The sequence below is a fragment of the Amblyomma mixtum genome, chromosome 8, assembly GCF_055824585.1.
Source record: "Amblyomma mixtum isolate Tamu chromosome 8, ASM5582458v1, whole genome shotgun sequence".
Lineage (NCBI taxonomy): Eukaryota > Metazoa > Arthropoda > Arachnida > Ixodida > Ixodidae > Amblyomma > Amblyomma mixtum.
The window spans coordinates 104,971,691-104,994,546 of NC_143019.1; the positions used below are offsets into that span (position 1 = coordinate 104,971,691).

At 49.4% G+C, this 22,856-nt stretch overlaps 2 protein-coding genes and 1 pseudogene across 11 annotated transcripts in view; 2 read left to right on the plus strand and 1 right to left on the minus strand.

Moving 5' to 3' along the window:
- LOC149333768 (uncharacterized) overlaps positions 1-22,856 on the plus strand; it is a 135,424-nt gene that overhangs the window by 57,791 nt on the left and 54,777 nt on the right. The gene's annotated exons all lie outside the window — the stretch shown is intronic.
- LOC149333771 (uncharacterized) lies at positions 12,512-16,295 on the minus strand (annotated as a pseudogene).
- On the plus strand, positions 18,429-21,319 carry LOC149333772 (uncharacterized). Its single transcript, XM_089555813.1, has 2 exons — positions 18,429-18,440; positions 19,505-21,319. Exons 1-2 carry the CDS (start codon positions 18,429-18,431, stop codon positions 20,510-20,512), a joined length of 1,020 nt encoding a protein of 339 aa, XP_089411939.1. The 3' UTR covers positions 20,513-21,319.

Consider the following 22,856-nt stretch of genomic DNA (forward strand, 5'->3'; position numbering starts at 1 on the left):
CAAACGCGTGTATGGTTCTATGAGCAAATGTATACGGGCACTTAATCCACTCCTGTAAAAATCCCTAAAGGGATTGACAGTATCTCCAAATAAATAAAAAAAAAAAGATAGACCCCAATGACTTTGTCAGTATGCAGATGTGGATCGATGCCCTGGAAGAAAGCCCAGATTCAGGATTGCTATAAGCTGATAAAGAGTTGCTCTCACAAAAAGACGTCAAGAACATTAACATGGACCTTATAACTTGTACCCAGAGGGAAATGTAGCTCCGCTATGGCGGCAAGGCTGTCTGCATTGACTCAACCCACGGCACCAACTCTCAGGGCTACAACTTACGACTGTGCTTGTAATTGCAGCTGACCGGACAGGCATTCCTTCCGCCTATCTTACAAGTACAAGTACAAAACTGGAAATGAGGAGCAGATATTTGAGCAGGAGCAGATAAATGAGGAGCAGATATGAGGAGCAGGCCACGCTTATTTTTCAGGTGAAAGGCTGTAGCCTATCGCAGCTATTGAGCGCGAGCATAAACATGTCTACGACTAGACATTCAGACCGTCCACCACGTCAATACGTGAGTGCCCAACGCGGCGATAACTCCACGAGGTTGAGTAATGAACCTTACTCCTTCAGGGGAGTGCGCGGAGGTGATCGCGGTCGAGGCGACCGCCTGCGCACGAGGCGGGGTGGTCCTACCCAAAAGCGAGGGAGCAGTCAAAAGATCACGCCGACGCCAGCCTCAACGTCGCGCGGCTCCCCGGCCGACGAAGGCCCTCCTCAGGCTAAGTTCCTTTCAACGGTCGGCACCGCACAAAAGAACGACCGTTTGTGGGGAGAAGCGTACTTTGTCGATGCTGGGCACGAGTTGAAGCCATCTCCTCAGCGCCATACCTTCACTCCTGGCGCGGATGGACTTAGCAACCTGGTGGATGAGGTTTACTCTAGCCTCACCGCCAAAGCGCCCACTTTTGGAAGAGTAGTGCCCAACTCCTGTCCGGACTCTCCGCTGTGTTACCGCTGCTTCTCTTTGTCACCGAAAATTGTTGTCCATTGCCTGCTGACCATGTCTGTTCCTCCGATTAAATTGGTTATGAATTTCGGATGGAGCAAGTCTTCCCCTGCACCGGCTGCGGCCTAGCGTCGGCCTACCACAAGTACGGCCACCGGTGGCGACGGGCCCGGCCGCTAGGCCTAACCCGACGACGAGTACGACCAAGATGGCGTCCGACATGGAAGTGGCCACGTCGATGGGAGACAACATAACGTCAGCGCCGAGCATCGGCAGTCTCGGCGGGCGTACGTCCATTGAAGTTCCCGGAGAGGACATTACACCGGAAGAAGCCGAAGGCTGGTCGGCCTCCGGCAAGCGCATCAAGCAGATCATGGCCGGCAAGGAAAACGGTGAGTCCGCCGCCACTACTCGCCAGTCTAGACCCAAGACTAGGGCCAGTTTTGCTAAGAGAGTTGCAGCCTCGGTAACGAAAGCGGCGATGATGCCGATAGACATGCCGAAGGAAGACACCAAGATAGTCATTAGACCACGGGGAGGTCTCAACGTAGCGAGAACTGAGGTTTCAATAATTATGTCGGCTGAATCTGGGCTTTCTTCCCGGTCATGGATCCACATCTGCATACTGAAAAAGTCATCGGGGTCTATCTGCTCCTCATTTCCAGTTTTGTACTTGTACTTGTAAGATAGGCGCAAGGAATGCCTGTCCAGTCAGCTGCAATTACAAGCACAGTCGTAAGTTGTAGCCCGTGAGAGTTGGTGCCGTGGGTTGAGTCAATGCAGACAGCCTTGCCGCCATAGCGGAGCTACATTTCCCTCTGGGTGCAAGTTATAAGGTCCATGTTAATGTTCTTGACGTCTTTTTGTGAGAGCAACTCTTTATCAACTTATAGCAATCCTGAATCTGGGCTTTCTTCCAGGGCATGTATCCACATCTGCATACTGACAAAGTCATTGGGGTCTATCTGCTCCTCATTTCCAGTTTTGTACTTGTAAGATAGGCGGAAAGAATGCCTGTCCGGTCAGCTGCAATTACAAGCACAGTCGTAAGTTGTAGCCCGTGAGAGTTGGTGCCGTGGGTTGAGTCAATGCAGACAGCCTTGCCGCCATAGCGGAGCTACATTTCCCTCTGGGTACAAGTTATAAGGTCCGTGTTAATGTTCTTGACGTCTTTTTGCGAGAGCAACTCTTTATCAGCTTATAGCAAGGCTGAATCTGGGCTTTCTTCCCGGTCATGGATCCACATCTGCATACTGAAAAAGTCATCGGGGTCTATCTGCTCCTCATTTCCAGTTTTGTACTTGTACTTGTAAGATAGGCGCAAGGAATGCCTGTCCGGTCAGCTGCAATTACAAGCACAGTCGTAAGTTGTAGCCCGTGAGAGTTGGTGCCGTGGGTTGAGTCAATGCAGACAGCCTTGCCGCCATAGCGGAGCTACATTTCCCTCTGGGTACAAGTTATAAGGTCCATGTTAATGTTCTTGACGTCTTTTTGTGAGAGCAACTCTTTATCAGCTTATAGCAGTCCTGAATCTGGGCTTTCTTCCAGGGCATGGATCCACGTCTACATACTGACAAAGTCATTGGGGTCTATCTGCTCCTCATTTCCAGTTTTGTACTTGTACTTGTAAGATAGGCGGAAGGAATGCCTGTCCGGTCAGCTGCAATTACAAGCACAGTCGTAAGTTGTACCCGTGAGAGTTGGTGCCGTGGGTTGAGTCAATCCAGACAGCCTTGCCGCCGTAGCGGAGCTACATTTCCCTCTGGGTACAAGTTATAAGATCCATGTTAATGTTCTTGACGTCTTTTTGTGAGAGCAACTCTTTATCAGCTTATAGCAAGGCTGAATCTGGGCTTTCTTCCCGGTCATGGATCCACATCTGCATACTGAAAAAGTCATCGGGGTCTATCTGCTCCTCATTTCCAGTTTTGTACTTGTAAGATAGGCGCAAGGAATGCCTGTCCAGTCAGCTGCAATTACAAGCACAGTCGTAAGTTGTAGCCCGTGAGAGTTGGTGCCGTGGGTTGAGTCAATGCAGACAGCCTTGCCGCCATAGCGGAGCTACATTTCCCTCTGGGTGCAAGTTATAAGGTCCATGTTAATGTTCTTGACGTCTTTTTGTGAGAGCAACTCTTTATCAACTTATAGCAATCCTGAATCTGGGCTTTCTTCCAGGGCATGGATCCACATCTGCATACTGACAAAGTCATTGGGGTCTATCTGCTCCTCATTTCCAGTTTTGTACTTGTAAGATAGGCGGAAGGAATGCCTGTCCGGTCAGCTGCAATTACAAGCACAGTCGTAAGTTGTAGCCCGTGAGAGTTGGTGCCGTGGGTTGAGTCAATGCAGACAGCCTTGCCGCCATAGCGGAGCTACATTTCCCTCTGGGTACAAGTTATAAGGTCCATGTTAATGTTCTTGACGTCTTTTTGCGAGAGCAACTCTTTATCAGCTTATAGCAAGGCTGAATCTGGGCTTTCTTCCCGGTCATGGATCCACATCTGCATACTGAAGTCATCGGGGTCTATCTGCTCCTCATCTCCAGTTTTGTACTTGTACTTGTAAGATAGGCGGAAGGAATGCCTGTCCGGTCAGCTGCAATTACAAGCACAGTCGTAAGTTGTAGCCCGTGAGAGTTGGTGCCGTGGGTTAAGTCAATGCAGACAGCCTTGCCGCCATAGCGGAGCTACATTTCCCTCTGGGTGCAAGTTATAAGGTCCATGTTAATGTTCTTGACGTCTTTTTGTGAGAGCAACTCTTTATCAGCTTATAGCAAGGCTGAATCTTTGCTTTCTTCCCGGTCATGGATCCACATCTGCATACTGAAAAAGTCATCGGGGTCTATCTGCTCCTCATTTCCAGTTTTGTACTTGTACTTGTAAGATAGGCGCAAGGAATGCCTGTCCAGTCAGCTGCAATTACAACTACAGTCGTAAGTTGTAGCCCGTGAAAGTTGGTGCCGTGGGTTGAGTCAATGCAGACAACCTTGCCGCCATAGCGGAGCTACATTTCCCTCTGGGTACAAGTTATAAGGTCCATGTTAATGTTCTTGACGTCTTTTTGTGAGAGCAACTCTTTATCAGCTTATAGCAAGGCTGAATCTGGGCTTTCTTCCCGGTCATGGATCCACATCTGCATAGTGACAAAGTCATCGGGGTCTATCTGCTCCTCATCTCCAGTTTTGTACTTGTACTTGTAAGATAGGCGGAAGGAATGCCTGTCCGGTCAGCTGCAATTACAAGCACAGTCGTAAGTTGTAGCCCGTGAGAGTTGGTGCCGTGGGTTGAGTCAATGCAGACAGCCTTGCCGCCATAGCGGAGCTACATTTCCCTCTGGGTGCAAGTTATAAGGTCCATGTTAATGTTCTTGACGTCTTTTTGTGAGAGCAACTCTTTATCAACTTATAGCAATCCTGAATCTGGGCTTTCTTCCAGGGCATGGATCCACATCTGCATACTGACAAAGTCATTGGGGTCTATCTGCTCCTCATTTCCAGTTTTGTACTTGTAAGATAGGCGGAAGGAATGCCTGTCCGGTCAGCTGCAATTACAAGCACAGTCGTAAGTTGTAGCCCGTGAGAGTTGGTGCCGTGGGTTGAGTCAATGCAGACAGCCTTGCCGCCATAGCGGAGCTACATTTCCCTCTGGGTACAAGTTATAAGGTCCATGTTAATGTTCTTGACGTCTTTTTGCGAGAGCAACTCTTTATCAGCTTATAGCAAGGCTGAATCTGGGCTTTCTTCCCGGTCATGGATCCACATCTGCATACTGAAGTCATCGGGGTCTATCTGCTCCTCATCTCCAGTTTTGTACTTGTACTTGTAAGATAGGCGGAAGGAATGCCTGTCCGGTCAGCTGCAATTACAAGCACAGTCGTAAGTTGTAGCCCGTGAGAGTTGGTGCCGTGGGTTAAGTCAATGCAGACAGCCTTGCCGGCATAGCGGAGCTACATTTCCCTCTGGGTGCAAGTTATAAGGTCCATGTTAATGTTCTTGACGTCTTTTTGTGAGAGCAACTCTTTATCAGCTTATAGCAAGGCTGAATCTGGGCTTTCTTCCCGGTCATGGATCCACATCTGCATACTGAAAAAGTCATCGGGGTCTATCTGCTCCTCATTTCCAGTTTTGTACTTGTACTTGTAAGATAGGCGCAAGGAATGCCTGTCCAGTCAGCTGCAATTCCAAGCACAGTCGTAAGTTGTAGCCCGTGAAAGTTGGTGCCGTGGGTTGAGTCAATGCAGACAGCCTTGCCGCCATAGCGGAGCTACATTTCCCTCTGGGTACAAGTTATAAGGTCCATGTTAATGTTCTTGACGTCTTTTTGTGAGAGCAACTCTTTATCAGCTTATAGCAAGGCTGAATCTGGGCTTTCTTCCCGGTCATGGATCCACATCTGCATACTGACAAAGTCATCGGGGTCTATCTGCTCCTCATCTCCAGTTTTGTACTTGTACTTGTAAGATAGGCGGAAGGAATGCCTGTCCGGTCAGCTGCAATTACAAGCACAGTCGTAAGTTGTAGCCCGTGAGAGTTGGTGCCGTGGGTTGAGTCAATCCAGACAGCCTTGCCGCCGTAGCGGAGCTACATTTCCCTCTGGGTACAAGTTATAAGATCCATGTTAATGTTCTTGACGTCTTTTTGTGAGAGCAACTCTTTATCAGCTTATAGCAAGGCTGAATCTGGGCTTTCTTCCCGGTCATGGATCCACATCTGCATACTGAAAAAGTCATCGGGGTCTATCTGCTCCTCATTTCCAGTTTTGTACTTGTACTTGTAAGATAGGCGCAAGGAATGCCTGTCCAGTCAGCTGCAATTACAAGCACAGTCGTAAGTTGTAGCCCGTGAGAGTTGGTGCCGTGGGTTGAGTCAATGCAGACAGCCTTGCCGCCATAGCGGAGCTACATTTCCCTCTGGGTGCAAGTTATAAGGTCCATGTTAATGTTCTTGACGTCTTTTTGTGAGAGCAACTCTTTATCAACTTATAGCAATCCTGAATCTGGGCTTTCTTCCAGGGCATGGATCCACATCTCCATACTGACAAAGTCATTGGGGTCTATCTGCTCCTCATTTCCAGTTTTGTACTTGTAAGATAGGCGGAAGGAATGCCTGTCCGGTCAGCTGCAATTACAAGCACAGTCGTAAGTTGTAGCCCGTGAGAGTTGGTGCCGTGGGTTGAGTCAATGCAGACAGCCTTGCCGCCATAGCGGAGCTACATTTCCCTCTGGGTACAAGTTATAAGGTCCATGTTAATGTTCTTGACGTCTTTTTGCGAGAGCAACTCTTTATCAGCTTATAGCAAGGCTGAATCTGGGCTTTCTTCCCGGTCATGGATCCACATCTGCATACTGAAGTCATCGGGGTCTATCTGCTCCTCATCTCCAGTTTTGTACTTGTACTTGTAAGATAGGCGGAAGGAATGCCTGTCCGGTCAGCTGCAATTACAAGCACAGTCGTAAGTTGTAGCCCGTGAGAGTTGGTGCCGTGGGTTAAGTCAATGCAGACAGCCTTGCCGCCATAGCGGAGCTACATTTCCCTCTGGGTGCAAGTTATAAGGTCCATGTTAATGTTCTTGACGTCTTTTTGTGAGAGCAACTCTTTATCAGCTTATAGCAAGGCTGAATCTGGGCTTTCTTCCCGGTCATGGATCCACATCTGCATACTGAAAAAGTCATCGGGGTCTATCTGCTCCTCATTTCCAGTTTTGTACTTGTACTTGTAAGATAGGCGCAAGGAATGCCTGTCCAGTCAGCTGCAATTACAAGCACAGTCGTAAGTTGTAGCCCGTGAAAGTTGGTGCCGTGGTTTGAGTCAATGCAGACAACCTTGCCGCCATAGCGGAGCTACATTTCCCTCTGGGTACAAGTTATAAGGTCCATGTTAATGTTCTTGACGTCTTTTTGTGAGAGCAACTCTTTATCAGCTTATAGCAAGGCTGAATCTGGGCTTTCTTCCCGGTCATGGATCCACATCTGCATACTGACAAAGTCATCGGGGTCTATCTGCTCCTCATCTCCAGTTTTGTACTTGTACTTGTAAGATAGGCGGAAGGAATGCCTGTCCGGTCAGCTGCAATTACAAGCACAGTCGTAAGTTGTAGCCCGTGAGAGTTGGTGCCGTGGGTTGAGTCAATGCAGACAGCCTTGCCGCCATAGCGGAGCTACATTTCCCTCTGGGTGCAAGTTATAAGGTCCATGTTAATGTTCTTGACGTCTTTTTGTGAGAGCAACTCTTTATCAACTTATAGCAATCCTGAATCTGGGCTTTCTTCCAGGGCATGGATCCACATCTGCATACTGACAAAGTCATTGGGGTCTATCTGCTCCTCATTTCCAGTTTTGTACTTGTAAGATAGGCGGAAGGAATGCCTGTCCGGTCAGCTGCAATTACAAGCACAGTCGTAAGTTGTAGCCCGTGAGAGTTGGTGCCGTGGGTTGAGTCAATGCAGACAGCCTTGCCGCCATAGCGGAGCTACATTTCCCTCTGGGTACAAGTTATAAGGTCCATGTTAATGTTCTTGACGTCTTTTTGTGAGAGCAACTCTTTATCAGCTTATAGCAGTCCTGAATCTGGGCTTTCTTCCAGGGCATGGATCCACGTCTACATACTGACAAAGTCATTGGGGTCTATCTGCTCCTCATTTCCAGTTTTGTACTTGTACTTGTAAGATAGGCGGAAGGAATGCCTGTCCGGTCAGCTGCAATTACAAGCACAGTCGTAAGTTGTAGCCCGTGAGAGTTGGTGCCGTGGGTTGAGTCAATGCAGACTGCTTTGCCGCCATAGCGGAGCTACATTTCCCTCTGGGTACAAGTTATAAGGTCCATGTTGATGTTCTTGACGTCTTTTTGTGAGAGCAACTCTTTATCAGCTTATAGCAATCCTGAATCTGGGCTTTCTTCCAGGGCATCGATCCACATCTGCATACTGACAAAGTCATTGGGGTCTATCTTTTTTTTTTATTTATTTGGAGATACTGTCAACCCTTTTAGGGATTTTTACAGGAGTGGATTAAGTGCCCGTATACATTTGCTCATAGAACCATACACGCGTTTGTACACAAGAGTATGCGAAGACACTGCAACAAAAAAGAGGCAAGCACATAAAAAAAACACTTAGGATACCGTCATTCATGCACTGACGTTATCACAGATTTACATTTATACATAAAAAGCAAAAGGAAGACACATAAGTGATGACATCACATCCGCGTTGATGACAGTACAGAAATGCTAGCAAGTTCAACAAATTTGTCAATTGAAGACTGCGAGACCACACTCTGATCTAAAGAATTCCACTCACGCACAGCTCGCGGGAAAAACGAAAAACTGTAGGTATTAATGGCACAAAAATATTCTTGGAGTGTGAATTGATGCTTATGACGGGTTTCTCTGCAAGTATTGAAAGAAATGTAGGTATCAGGATTTACTTTAATCATGTTATGCAAGATAAGGTACAAAAATTTCAGACGTTGTAGCAGCGCACAGCTGGTTAGTGTATGAAGCCCGATCTCGGTCAGCATCTGCGTGGGTGAGTCGGTGCGCTTGTTATCTGTTGCAGATAAAACGTGCGGTCTTCCGCTGGACAGCTTCGAGAGTAGATATTTGATTTTGGGCAAACGGAAACCATGCCACGTTCGCATATTCCAAGATCGGGCGAATACACATCACATAAGCCAAAAGTTTGGCTTCCCTCGTAGAGTACCGCAGGGCCCGTTTTAGATACATTAACTTCCGCATAGCTTTGTTTGCCACATAATCTACATGAGCTGACCAACCCATATCTGATGAGACGTGATGAGGCGCGGCAGGTAATGGTTTGGATGACGCGCGGGGCGCCTTCACTTCTGGAAGTACTTGCCAATAGATAGGCTCGTTGAACAGCCGGTACAGGTATACCGAAGAAGCTGTAGACAACCTGCTATCTACTAGCTGTGCAGATGGGGCGACTAATTCGCCTGTCAACATTGTCCTGTCGGACGCTTCTGTAGTTGTAATCCCAGAGACAGATCTCTGGAACGGGACAAGGGCCTGTGAACCTACTGTGTCGTAGGCGGCCTGCACAAGTCTAAACACACTGGTGCCCCTCAAGTGGACAGCAATGGCTTGCAGTAGCTTGGGGGAGAACGGGATAGAGTTGTTCTCAGTTGGGAAATCGTCAGAGCGAATCCCAAGCTACTGCATGAACGTTATCGCGTCAGTGCGATAAACCGTTGCTTTGTCATACCCCAAGATGTTTCGTGTGGGGTTGCTGGATACATCTCCGTCCTTTTCTGGTCGGAGAGTCACTGGTACATCCCATGCGGGTGAACCTTTCCCTTGACTGGCTTCAAGGTCCGCACAGATTCTCTGGGCGTACACAGCCAGGCAAGGAATGGACTTGTACAAATAGTGAGTGTCCGCTGTGAATTTGCCGAACCAACCGTATGTGGGTTTCACAAACTTGTAGGTTCGGGGCGGAAGCTCAAATTCAAGTAAGGTTCCGTCTGGGAGCCTTACATTCCCAAATCCAGACACGAAGTCGGATATGGGTTCTGGCAGCGGTAGCTTCATCTCCATCATGCGCTGCACAAAGACCTTTTCGTGATAGGTCAGATGGTTCTTGTTCTCATGATGGATGTATAGCTTGCGAGCGTAGCATGCTGCTGCACTGTAGTAGCCCAGACAGGAGTTGGGCACTACTCTTCCAAAAGTGGGCGCTTTGGCGATGAGGCTAGAGTAAACCTCATCCACCAGGTTGGTAAGTCCATCCGCGCCAGGAGTGAAGGTATGGCGCTGAGGAGATGGCTTCAACTCATGCCCAGCATCGACAAAGTACGCTTCTCCCCACAGACGGTCGTTCTTCTGTGCGGAGCCGACCGTTGAAAGGAACTTGGCCTGAGGAGGGCCTTCGTCGGCCGGGGAGCCGCGCGACGTTGAGGCTGGCGTCGGCGTGGTCTTTTGACCGCTCCCTCGCTTTTCGGTAGGACCACCCCGCCTCGTGCGGAGGTGGTCGCCTCGACCGCGATCCCCTCCGCGCACTCCCCTGAAGGAGTAAGGTTCATTACTCAACCTCGTGGAGTTATCGCCGCGTTGGGCACTCGCGTATTGACGTGGTGGACGGTCTGAATGTCTAGTCGTAGACATGTTTATGCTCGCGCTCAATAGCTGCGATAGGCTACAGCCTTTCACCTGAAAAATAAGCGTGGCCTGCTCCTCATATCTGCTCCTCATTTATCTGCTCCTGCTCAAATATCTGCTCCTCATTTCCAGTTTTGTACTTGTACTTGTAAGATAGGCGCAAGGAATGCCTGTCCGGTCAGCTGCAATTGCAAGCACAGTCGTAAGTTGTAGCCCGTGAGAGTTGGTGCCGTTGGTTGAGTCAATGCAGGCAGCCTTGCCGCCATAGCGGAGCTACATTTCCCTCTGGGTGCAGGTTTTAAGGTCCATGTTAATGTTCTTGACGTCTTTTTGTGATAGCAAGTCTTTATCAGCTTATAGCAATCCTGAATCTGGGCTTTCTTCGAGGGCATGGATCCACATCTGCATACTGACAAAGTCATTGGGGTCTATCTGCTCCTCATTTCCAGTTTTGTACTTGTACTTGTAAGATAGGCGCAAGGAATGCCTGTCCAGTCAGCTGCAATTACAAGCACAGTCGTAAGTTGTAGCCCGTGAGAGTTGGTGCCGTGGGTTGAATCAATGCAGACAGCCTTGCCGCCATAGCGGAGCTACATTTCCCTCTGGGTGCAGGTTTTAAGGTCCATGTTAATGTTCTTGACCTCTTTTTGTGATAGCAACTCTTTATCAGCTTATAGCAATCCTGAATCTGGGCTTTCTTCCAGGGCATGGATCCACATCTGCATACTGACAAACTCATTGGGGTCTATCTGCTCCTCATTTCCAGTTTTGTACTTGTACTTGTAAGATAGGCGCAAGGAATGCCTGTCCGGTCAGCTGCAATTACAAGCACAGTCGTAAGTTGTAGCCCGTGAGAGTTGGTGCCTTGGGTTGAGTCAATGCAGACAGCCTTGCCGCCATAGCGGAGCTACATTTCCCTCTGGGTGCAGGTTTTAAGGTCCATGTTAATGTTCTTGACGTCTTTTTGTGATAGCAAGTCTTTATCAGCTTATAGCAATCCTGAATCTGGGCTTTCTTCCAGGGCATGGATCCACATCTGCATACTGACAAAGTCATCGGGGTCTATCTGCTCCTCATTTCCATTTTTGTACTTGTACTCCTAAAACTCGCTTCAGCACCAGCCGTTAATCGGTGCACGCCGAATTAATGAGTTCTCTGCTATGGATCTATGTAGGTTTTTGAAGGGAGGGAGCAGCAGGTCAAAATATCCAAATTAACAGGGGCCAAATTAATGAGGTTTGACTGTATAGACAGATTTTGGACTGCACACCTGTGGTAACCATCTCTGTATACACACTTGTACACACTGCAGATACAAGTGTCATGCAAGTGGCTCGGGACCCTGCATAACATACCATACGACGGCTGGCACAAAGCTATAAGCACGTAATATCAGAAATAAATGTGTGTTCAATGCTTAATTTCTGGGTCGGCGGCAGTCTCTATAAAACTTAATCGCTTGACTAAACTCCCATGACCGCTTTGCCACCAAGACCATAGCTGCTCCCAGTTCTTTCGGTGAACTCGTTTGCCTTGAGCCTTTTGTGTAGTGACCTCGCAGCTGCTTCGGCAGCTTTAGGGATTTGTCCACTACAGTGCTAAAGAAGTACACTCGTCTGGCTTCATCCACGTTTTTAGTTGCCTATGAGTGTGATCACTGAAATTTGCTTCTCATTGAGTGCCATACACATTTCTCTTGGTCCCAGTATGTCCTGAACGTTGACTCATCACTGAAGATGACTTGTTGGGATTCGAAGTCTCTCTTGCATCTGCTCCTTTGTGAAGTTTTTTTTTTTGAGCTGAGGTTGCTTTTGTATACTCGCTGCTTGACTCCGTATAGTTAAAAAAAATTTCAAACATTTTTTCCTCTGATAAAATTTCCGTTAAAATGAGGCGCGATGTAAGCCAAAATGTCATATCTTGCACTGTGTCTGATAATTGCACCAGAGTTATGACGACTATGAGCTTGCTGTACACCTTGTTGCAACAATGCTAATATTAATGGTGATTGTCTGTAGTACTGACACGCGCCTACAAATCGTCCTGCTGCAGTTGTTTTAAATAGTCTTGCTGCAGAAGCATAGGAGCTGGAACACGTGCAGACGCAGTGGAAGCAGAGGTTTGGGGCTTTATGGCGAATAATCTCAGGCTCATTTCCTGGATTTTCATTGCTAACAGTGGTCTTCAGTACTGATGGCTGCTTATCTGTGTAGACACGACGAAGCATGGTGCATGAATGACGCTTTATTCAAGAAGGCGAGCGGTTATATATGCGAGCGGTTAGATTACAGAAATGGGGGCGGCTTCTGTCCGGCTAGGCGCGTGTGCATGACTTGCACTACGTCACATCTCCCCTCTTTTTTTTTTTTTATCGTTGAAACAAGCAGAGTTTTATAACTCTGGCGCCGGATATCTTCGTGGCGGTTGGCGCTTCCGTTCACTCCTGCGGAGTTGTGTAGATTCTGATGTCCCTGTAGTGTCTTGGGCTTGCACAGCTGGCAGCGGCGCGGGTGTCTCGTGGTCTGGATACGAGGGAGGAGGAGCCGGATTGAGGTGTTGTCTTGTGCGCTGAAACTGTTGACCCTCTTCCGTTTTGATGATGTAGGCACGAGGAGTCTCAGCCCGCCGTACGACCGTGACAGGGGACCATGATCTTGAGGGCGCGTTGTACATAGTTGCGGTCGAGCCAGCGCGAAGCTCTGGAAGAGGCAGTGTACCTCTGTTGTAGAAGCAGCGTTGCTTGCTCTTAATGTCTTCTAGCCTTCGTCGCACGGTCTTCGGTGGCATTGTTTGTGGCTGTAGGTGGCTGGTTGGTACAGGAAGCAGCGTTCTTGTCTGTCAACCCATGAGCCTCTGCACAGGGGACTTCAGAGAAGAGTCCCGAGGTGAATTTCGGCACTGAAGCAATGCGGCACAAAATTCAGTGCTGCCGAAACGGAACCGCCTTAACAGCTTCTTAGCTTCCTGTACTGCGCTTTCTGCCATTCCATTCGAGCGGGGATAGTACGGACTAGACCGGACGTGTTGCAGGCCAATCTTATCGGCGTAATCCTTGAACTGTTGGCTACTGAAGGGTGGTCCGTTGTCTGTGCAAAGTCGCCTTGGGAAGCCATGTGTTGCAAAGATGTCATTGCATGCTGCAATAACCTTGTTAGCTGACGGCGCTTGCACAAGCCTGATTTCAAAAAAGAAAGAGTAGAAGTCAACAACAATTAAGTACTCGGCACCGTCGTGATGACAGATATCAGCTCCTACTGACTCCCAGGGCAGAGTTGGTATCTCGTGACTTAACAGCGGTAGTCGCGCATTTCTTGATTTGTACTTTTGGCATGTTTGACAGCGTTGAGCGACTTCCTCAATATCGCTGTTTATACTTGGCCAGAAGACAACGGTTCGGGCGCGTGCCTTCATTTTTTCTGCTCCTGTGTGCGCAGCATGAAGAGAAGCCAGTACCTCACTGCGCAGTCTGGCAGGAATGATAAGGCACCTGTCTATGACTAGGCTCCCGAACACAAGGCCGGATTCAGTATGCAGCTCGTCGCGGAAGCTCCAGTAGCTGCCTAGCTCGGGAGTGACGTCAGCCTTGTCAATGGGCCACGCTGTGCCTGTGCTTGCATACTGTCGAAGTTTCACCATGCTTGGGTCATGGTCCATCTCGTGCAGAACTTGTTCCAGGCACCTGTCTGAAGCTTGAAGACAAGCGATAGTGTTAACGTGGAAATGCGTGCACTGTTCTACGAGCTGTGCTTTATTAGGAAAACGTGATAACACGTCAGCGATGAACAGTTGTTTTCCCGGAGTGTACTTGACATTTATAAGGTATTTTTGTGGGTTTAGACGCATACGCTGCAGGCGAAGAGGGCACTGGCATAATGGCTTCTTGAAAATCATTTCGAGCGGCTTGTGATCAGATTCCACGATGACTTCTGGCTGTCCAAAAATGTAGTCTTTGAATTTTTCACAGCCGTGGACGATTGCTAGCATCTCTTTCTCTATCTGCGTGTACCTTTGCTACGCTTCTGTCAGCGAGCGAGATGAGTAAGCTAAGGGGTGTCCATCCTGCATTATCACAGCGCCGATTCCGTGTTGGCTGGCGTCTACAGATAGGGTGATTGGCTTGCCCTTCTGGTAATATGCCAATATGGGAGCCGTTGCTAGTGCTTCGCGCACTGCTTCAAAGCTCTTTTGATGTCTGTCTTCCCAAACCCATGCGGCATTCTTTTTCAAAAGTTCTCGGAACGATGCTGTGAGTGTTAACATATTAGGAATGAAGCGGGAAACGAAGTTCACCATACCCAAGAATGTCTGTAGCTCTTTCCGGTTGCAAGGGGCCTGCACGTGGAAAATATCTTCCAGTCTCCCTGGATCCAGGCTCAACCCGTCGCGCGTCAACACGTGGCCTAGGTACTTGACAGATTCATGCAAGAAGTTACTTTTTTTTTGTTCAGTTTCAAGTTGTGCTCTTGACATCTTGTCAGCACATTGACAAGATTTGCGTCATGCTCTTCTTTAGTGCCACCCCAGACTAGAATGTCGTCCATTACGACTGCTGTGCCAGTGAGACCTTCTAGTACTTTGTGCATGGCGCGCTGAAATATTTCCGGAGCCGAAGAAATGCCGAAAGGCATACGTAGGAACCTGTAACGACCGTACGGAGTGCTCATTGTGCAAATTTTGGAGCTTTCCTCATCCAGTTTTATCGGGCAGAATCCCGTAGCGGCATCCAAAGTCGAAAAGTATTGTGCTCCACACAGAGACGGTGCAATGTCTTCTAGCGTTGGCATAGGATAATGTTCCCTCAGCAGCGCTTTGTTCAAATCAGATGGATCGAGACATATGCGTACCTTGTCGTTCTTTATGACGGTAACCATGTGGCTGGACCATTCGGTTAGCTCGGTCACCTTGGAAACTACTCCGGCTGCTTCCATGCAGTCCAGTTCCGCCTTTACTCTGTCCTCGACTGGAAACGGAATCCGGCGTGCTGCTTTGACCACTCCTTGAGAACCTTGCTTGAGCTTCAGGTGGTAGACGACACCCCTGAACTCGCCTAATCCGGAGAGGACGTCTTCATACGGCTTGACTACGTTGTACAGCTCTTTGTGCTCCAGTGAAGCAATTCGGCGAATCAAGCCTAGCTTCTCGGCAACCGAGCCGCTAAGAGTCACGGTTATGTCGTCTTCCATTACGAAGAATGTCGTTTCAAATGTTTCCTCGGGTCCGGTCACATGAAGGTGACTACGTTTCGTTGCTTTTTTCTGAAAGCCAAAAAATGTGTTCAGCATGACAGCGCAGTTTTTGGGTTGCTTTTGAGTTATCTTCTGCAGCTGGCTGCGTGATATGACCGAGCAATAGGCTCCTGTATCAAGCTTGCAGGCAACTGGCGTTTCTTCTATTTTCACGATTGCAGTCCAGCGGTCATCTTTCTTGCTGCTTGGCGATAAAGTTTCCAACCAGAAATTATCTGTCTGTCCGTATGAATTTGCTTCTAGTGAAGCCACTTTTTGCTCTTTCACGCAGAGGTTTTTCGTTTTGCACGCAGCTGCAAAATGATTTCTTTTGCCACATTTTAAGCACGTGCGTCCCTTTGCAGGGCATGTTGCACTGTTGTGAACACGAGCACATTTGTTACAGCGACTTTTCATTTGGAGGACTGCATTGACCTCCACTTGACGGTTCTTGCTGGAGTGTATTTCTTCACTTTGCACTTTGCCATGTTCCCGAGCTCGACACATTTCAACAGTTTTGGCCAAGGAAGCATTTTCTGAAAGAAGCGTTTCTTGAAGTTTCTTGTCTCTCATTCCCAGAATGATTCTGCTTCTTAGCATGCGTTCTTCCAGCTCGCCGAATTCACAGCTTTTTGCTAGTACACGCAGCTCCGTTAACCAATCGTTAAAATGTTCGTCTTCCTTCTGGTCACACTTTCCAAATCGAAACTCGTGATAAGCTAGGTTTAGTGCTGGTTTGTAGAACGCTTCAAACTTTCGCTTCAGTACAGCAATGTCGCTTTTATCCTCTCCAGCATCAAATACGAAAGTGCTGTACGTTTTGCGTGCGTCTTCTCCAATACTGATGAGAAAAGTTGCTGCCTGTACCTCTTTCGGTTGTTGGTCCAGGTAGGTTGCAGTTCAGAAGAGCTCGAACTCTTGCCTCCATGCTTTCCAGCTATGCCAGACATCTCCCGCTGTATCCAGGGCCTTCGGTGGTGGCAGCAGCGAAGTGACGGGGGCGGTAGGCTGGGGGACGTGCTGCTCGGCGTCTGTCATGGCTCTGGTCCGATGCAATTACCCGGGCCTCCCGGATTGCTGTGCTTCTGCCGTCGGTTACGTTGCCCGGTTGCGTTGCACGGTCGCTAACCGGCCACTTCTGACACCATGTGGACACGACGAAGCATGGTGCATGAGTGACGCTTTATTCAAGAAGGCGAGCGGTTATATAGGCAAGCGGTTAGATAATAGAAATGGGGGCGGCTTCTGTCCGGCTAGGCGCGTGTGCATGACTTGCACTACGTCACAATCTGGGAGTCACTTTGCTAGCTTGTAGACTTCGCGAAGTTTCTTTTTCACCAATTCTCTCATTGCCGAATCAACACAGTCTTGTTTGTTCATGAAGACTTGTACAATCGTTGCAGCTAGTGGTCGAATGTCTGCGCTATTGGAATTTTGTGGCGATGTGATCATACCAGCCTGGACGCTATCAAGAAGTGGCTTAGCCTCATGCAGTGGAAATGAACTGTTCTGTGCAGAAGTTGAAGGCAACACTAAGTCTTCAGCTGGGTCCTGAAAGCTTGACTTTCTTGTGCAACTGCATGAATGTGCTTGCACAATCTTCAGTGCCACTTGTAGTGCAAGCATGAACATTGCAAGGTGTGGAAACATATGTTGCAGCTGTTCCTGGAATTTTTGCTTGGTGAGCTCCCCTTTACTACTCAGTGCTGCAATTGTTGCAAGGATTTCGACTGCACAAACCAGCAACCATTAGGTGCTTTGCTTGCACCACATTTTGAGATAACGACAAGTGTGCAGTGCGGTAGTGATTTGCCCTGGCCCTCTCCTGTTAAACAAGCTGCTTCATTAGCCTGCAATGAACGGCCGCCGCGGTGGCTCAGCGGTTATGGTGCTCGGCTGCTGACCCGAAAGACGCGGGTTCGATCCCGGCCGCGGCGGCTGGAATTTCTTTGGAGGAGAAATTCTAGAGGCCCGTGTACTGTGCGATGTCAGTGCACGTTAAAGAACCCCAGGTGGTCGAAATTTCCGGAGCCCTTCACTACGGCGTCTCTCATAGCCTTAGTCGCTTTGGGACGTTAAACCCCATAAACCAAACCATAAACCAACCATTAGCCTGCAATGGTGTACTGTAGCAAAATGTCCAGCAACTTGTCTAACCGCTGGTACCGTTGCCTTCATAGGTAACTCCTGCATCACGTCGCCTTGAAAGCTGTCTGCCAGATGCCCCACCATGGTCAATTGAAGACTGCCATCAGGCATAGGCATTTGGCCAGCAGCTTTTTTTGAGGGTTCATTTTGTTTTCTTCACCTTAATCACGAAAAGGAACGGGCCGAAATAAGCCAGTCTGCGTAACCACCTCATGCCTAAAAGTGCATGAGGTGGTCGAACAGCGCTGGTCATCGTGATCGAGCTGCAACCGAGCCGCTAAGACCAAATTCAGACCACTATTCAACCAAATTCAGAGCCGCTAAGACCAAATTCAAAAAGCAGACCAAATTCTGCTAGGCTGCACATGCTGCGATGGTGTTTCTTTTTTTTGGAAGGGGTGGGTTTGCAGCCCTATGTCCAAACAAGGCTTGTAAACACCAAGGGCCCGCTTAACGATGTTTCGAGTCTCGATGTGGGATGTGTTATACCTGCATATGCAAGGGAATATGCAACTTGACCTTAATGAGTAGCCTTTATATAATTGCACCTGCGGTCATTTAAAGGAAGCTAGCTTTGGGAGCTAAGTTTGTCTCTATTTCTGCAATGCATGTTGCTACAAAGGAATGAAAAAAATTCTATAGGTTTGTCTAGTCTATTTTATGACTACACTCTGTCCACTGGGGTGAATACCTTCGCGTTGACGCATGAGAAATCTAATACGAATTGATGATCTTTTATATAAACGTGATATGAAGTTTCGCTCCATTTATAAGGACTTCCGTGGAGGTTGTCTGCACTGAACGGTCATATTTTTATTTAGTCATTTCTCTTATCCCACGGCGCATTGGTTCTTGTATTCCGCTCGGCGAAAATGTTACCATAATTTGTCCTGTGGTAATGCTTAAGTGTAGAATGTGTACGCCTCCAAACCTCCATGGTGGCGGCGGTGTGAACTGCTCTAAATAACGTGCCAATGATTCATTTTGAGCATTAGGCTATACCAAGCTCCTTGCTGGTGGGAAAAAGAAGCATGCAATTGATGGCAGTGGAAAAGATGTATTCAGAATGAGTTGCTTTGCCTAGACAAACACAAACAAAAGAGCATAAAGTGTGGGGTTTATAAATGGGGAGATAAATCCGTTCTCTCCGCTTAAGCGCGGCTGACACAGTTCGAAGCCGCGTGGACCCCACCCCGTGGTCGCATGCGCTACCGAGCGCACGGCGACCACGGCGAGCCTTGCTCTGCGGGAACAAAGGAACGACACACTGGCGGACACAAACAAGGCATTTATTGCTATAACAACAATAACGCCAGCTAGCAACAAAATACACTGAGGAATTGAGGATGTCCGACTCACCAGCACGGTTACGAGCGAACGTTTGCCCACGGTAGGGCAGAGGGAATATCTCCGAGGCCGGACGGGGCGAGCTGAGGGGAATATGTTTCCACACGAGGTCACCCGCGGCGAAGAGCGGAGCTTTGCGCGTGAACGTCCACACGCTATCCCGGTGCCGAGCAGAAGAGACCCCGTCGCTCCCCGCGAGCGCGCAGCGAAACGCCATCCGTGGCGCTGGTGTCGCTGCGACGCAAGCGCCCTCCCCTGTTAGTTAGAAGTAACTCCACTAAAGGGAGTGCGTTGCGGGGAAGCTAAGCACAGGGAACTAGTGAGTTGAGGGAAAGCGAACGCAGGGGACGAAGGCGTCCCCACAAAAGGCAACAAAATTAGTGACCTGTGTAGTGGCCCTCTGCAGCTATAACTTTGGTAATTCTGTGCGGAATGGATGCGTACAGAGAAGGAACAGTGTCCGTGTCTGCGCGCAGCGCGTTCCGGGCCACTTGAATCTCTCTCCAAAGAGCGTCTGCATTGGCAATGCGGCGACATTGAGCACTGAGGCGCCTTTTCATCAGGCCCCACATATTCTCAACTGGATTGAGGTCGACACCACTTGGAGGCCATGGTAGTCTCAGCACTCCGCAAGAGTCAAGGGTAGCTTCTGCAAGGCACGCAGTGTGTATTGGGCTCCGGTCGTGCTGCAGCCAATAAAATCCGCCAGGAAACGGTCCGTCCATTTCTAAAGGAGGGATTCTCACTGGACATACCCGTGCTTCTCGACGGTCACAGCATTAGCGCATTGCTGGACACAGGAGCAGAGTTTTCAATTATTAGTGGCAAACTGGCAGCGCTTCTCAAGAAAGTCACGACTCCCTGCTCTGGCATGCAGATCCGGAAGGCGGGGGGCCATATTGTTACTCCGCTAGGACAGTGCACGGCTAGGTTCAAGATCGACTCGACGTTCATAGTTAGCTGCCTGGTGCTCGGCAACTGTTCTCTTGACTTTATTTTGGGCGTAGATTTTCTCCGTGAGAATGGTGCCATTATCGACCTGCGGAACAGAACTGTTACGTTTTCTACAGCGAAAGCCGACGACTCCTCCGGCGTTCGCCAACGCAGCTCCGCCCTTCGTATTTCCACTGAGACTGTTTTCATCCCGCCGCGCGCCAGTGTTTTTGCAAGCGTCGAATGCGATGATGGGCTACGTGATGGACCTGCAGTCGCCGAGGGCAACCTTTCCTTGCTGTTGACACACGGTATTTGCTCGGCCCGAAGCCTTGTCCACATCCATAACGGTCGGTCGGAGCTCCTGATTACCAATTTTACGGATGAACCTCGTAGCCTTTTCCGAGCTACTGCCATCGGGTGGGCCGACCAATTGGCCAATGTTACTGAGTGCTTTGCGTCTGAGGCCATGGTACATCCGGACACGTCCCTGGATCGTATCAATATTAGCTCCGGTCTCTCAGCGACTCAACAGCGCGACATACGTGCCCTACTGCTCCAATACAAAACCTGCTTCGCATCCTCCTCGAAAGTGCGGCAGACGGCGGTCACGAAGCATAGAATCATCACTTCCGATGATGCTCGCCCCATACGACAGCAGCCGTACCGCATTTCCCTGAAGGAACGCGACGCCATCCAAACGCAGATAAAGGAGATGCTTACAGACGGCATTATTTAGCCTTCTAAGAGCCCGTGGTCGTCGCCTGTTGTTCTGGTAAAGAAGAAGGATGGGACATTGCGCTTTTGCGTTGATTATCGTAAGCTGAACGCCGTAACGAAAAAGGACGTCTACCCGCTGCCTCGCATCGACGGCTCACTCGACAGACTTCGCCGCGCCAAGTATTTTTCGTCGATCGACCTAAAGAGCGGATATTGGCAGATTGAGGTTGATGAACGAGACCGCGAAAAAACTGCATTCGTCACACCCCACGACCTATATGAATTTAAGGTGTTGCCCTTCGGCCTTTGCTCAGCGCCAGCGACGTTTCAGCGCATGATGGGCACTGTCCTGGCTAACCTCAAATGGCAAACCTGTTTAGTTTACTTAGATGACGTGGTGGTGTTTTCAGAAACCTTCGACCAACACCTTGAACGCCTTTGGACCGTGCTGGATGCCCTGCGATCGGCCGACTTGACCCTTAAACCCTAGAAGTGCCACTTTGGCTACAAAGAGCTCAAGTTTCTCGGCCATGTTGTGAGCGCCGACGGTGTAAGACCTGATCCCAAGAAAACTGCCGCTGTAGCCGACTTTCCCCGTCCTACTACAAGGAAAGCGCTCAAGCGCTTCTTGGGTTTGTGCGCCTACTACCGCCGTTTCATCGCAGACTTCTCCAACATCGCTGAACCACTGACCCGTTTAATGCGGAAAGACACACTGTTCGTCTGGACTGCCGCGCAACAGGCTGCTTTCACAGAGCTGCGACGACGGCTGCACACTACCCCTGTGCTTGCTCACTTTGATGGGGAGGCTACCACCGAGATACACACCGACGCTAGCAATACTGGGCTTGGTGCCGTCCTCGTTCAACATCAAGAAGGCGTAGAATGTGTGATTGCGTATGCGAGTCGCACACTCTCGTGCACCGAAATAAACTACTCCACCTCAGGAAAGGAGTGCCTCGCTGTTATCTGGGCCACGATGAAATTTCGGCCTTATATCTACGGTCTCCATTTCAAAGTTGTCACAGACCACCATTCCTTGTGCTGGCTCACCAATCTCCGGGACCCCTCAGGCCGCCTAGCACGCTGGTGCCTTCGCCTTCAGGAATTTGATTTTGCAATTGCCTATAAGTCCGGACGTAAACACGAAGATGCAGATACGCTCTCGCGCGCACCCGTCGAGCAAGCTGATGACAGCACAGAGGATGACAATCATTTCCTAGGCGTGATCAGCAGTTCGGACTTAGTGGCATCAGTTCGGATCAGCAGTTCGGACTAGAGGGCCATGCTTCCAACGTACCTCGACACTTTTCCCGCCACTTTTCCTCTTTTTGCATTCGCAATGGCGTACTCTACATGAAAAAATCAAGCAACGGTGACCGGACCTACCTCCTAGTCATGCCATCAGACGTCCGCGATGACATCCTTTCCGTGCATCATGATGAGCCCACCTCTGGCCACTTGGGATTTGCACGCACGCTCGCTCGAGTGAGTCAGGCCTATTGTTGGCCTAAACTTGCAGCGACCATCCACCGCTACGTCAGAGGTTGCCGTGAGTGCCAGCGTCGTAAGTCGCCACCGCTAAAGCCTGCAGGTTTGCTCCATCCAATTGAACCACCTCGCACACCTTTTGACCAAGTCGGCATTCATCTTCTGGGCCCATTCCCTGTATCATCTTCTGGCAATAAGTGGATCATAGTTGCGACTGATTATTTGATGCGCTATGCGGAAACCAAGGCGGTGCCGCGCAGTACATCATTTGAAATCGCGCATTTCTTCAAACACCACATCGTTTTACGACACGGCGCCCCGTCCTCTGTAATCACTGATAGGGACACTGCGTTTACAGCGCAGCTCCTGCACGAGGTGTTTCAGCTGAGTCACACAACCTACAGCAAGACTACTGCATACCACCCGCAGTCAAACGGGCTCACGGAGCGCCTCAACAAAACCTTAGCGGACATGCTCGCAATGTACGTCGACGTAAAGCACAGGACCTGGGACGAGATCCTCCCATACGTGGCGTTTGCCTATAACACGGCGATTCAGGAATCGACTCGGTTTACGCCGTTTCGCCTCGTCTACGGGCGTGACGTGCAAACAATGCTCGACGCCATGCTTCCGTGCACCCCTGCTGACCAAGCACTCATGTCAGATGCCAAGGAGTTTACTCAACACGCAAAGGAAGCCCGGCAACTGGCCTGTATGCACATCCGACGGCAGCAGGCTACGGATGCACAACACTACAACCAACGACATCGACACGTAGAGTACTACCCCCGACGACAAAGTGTGGGTATGGACCCCAGTACGTCGCCCAGGCCAGTCGGAGAAGCTCCTGAGCCGCTACTTTGGACCGTACA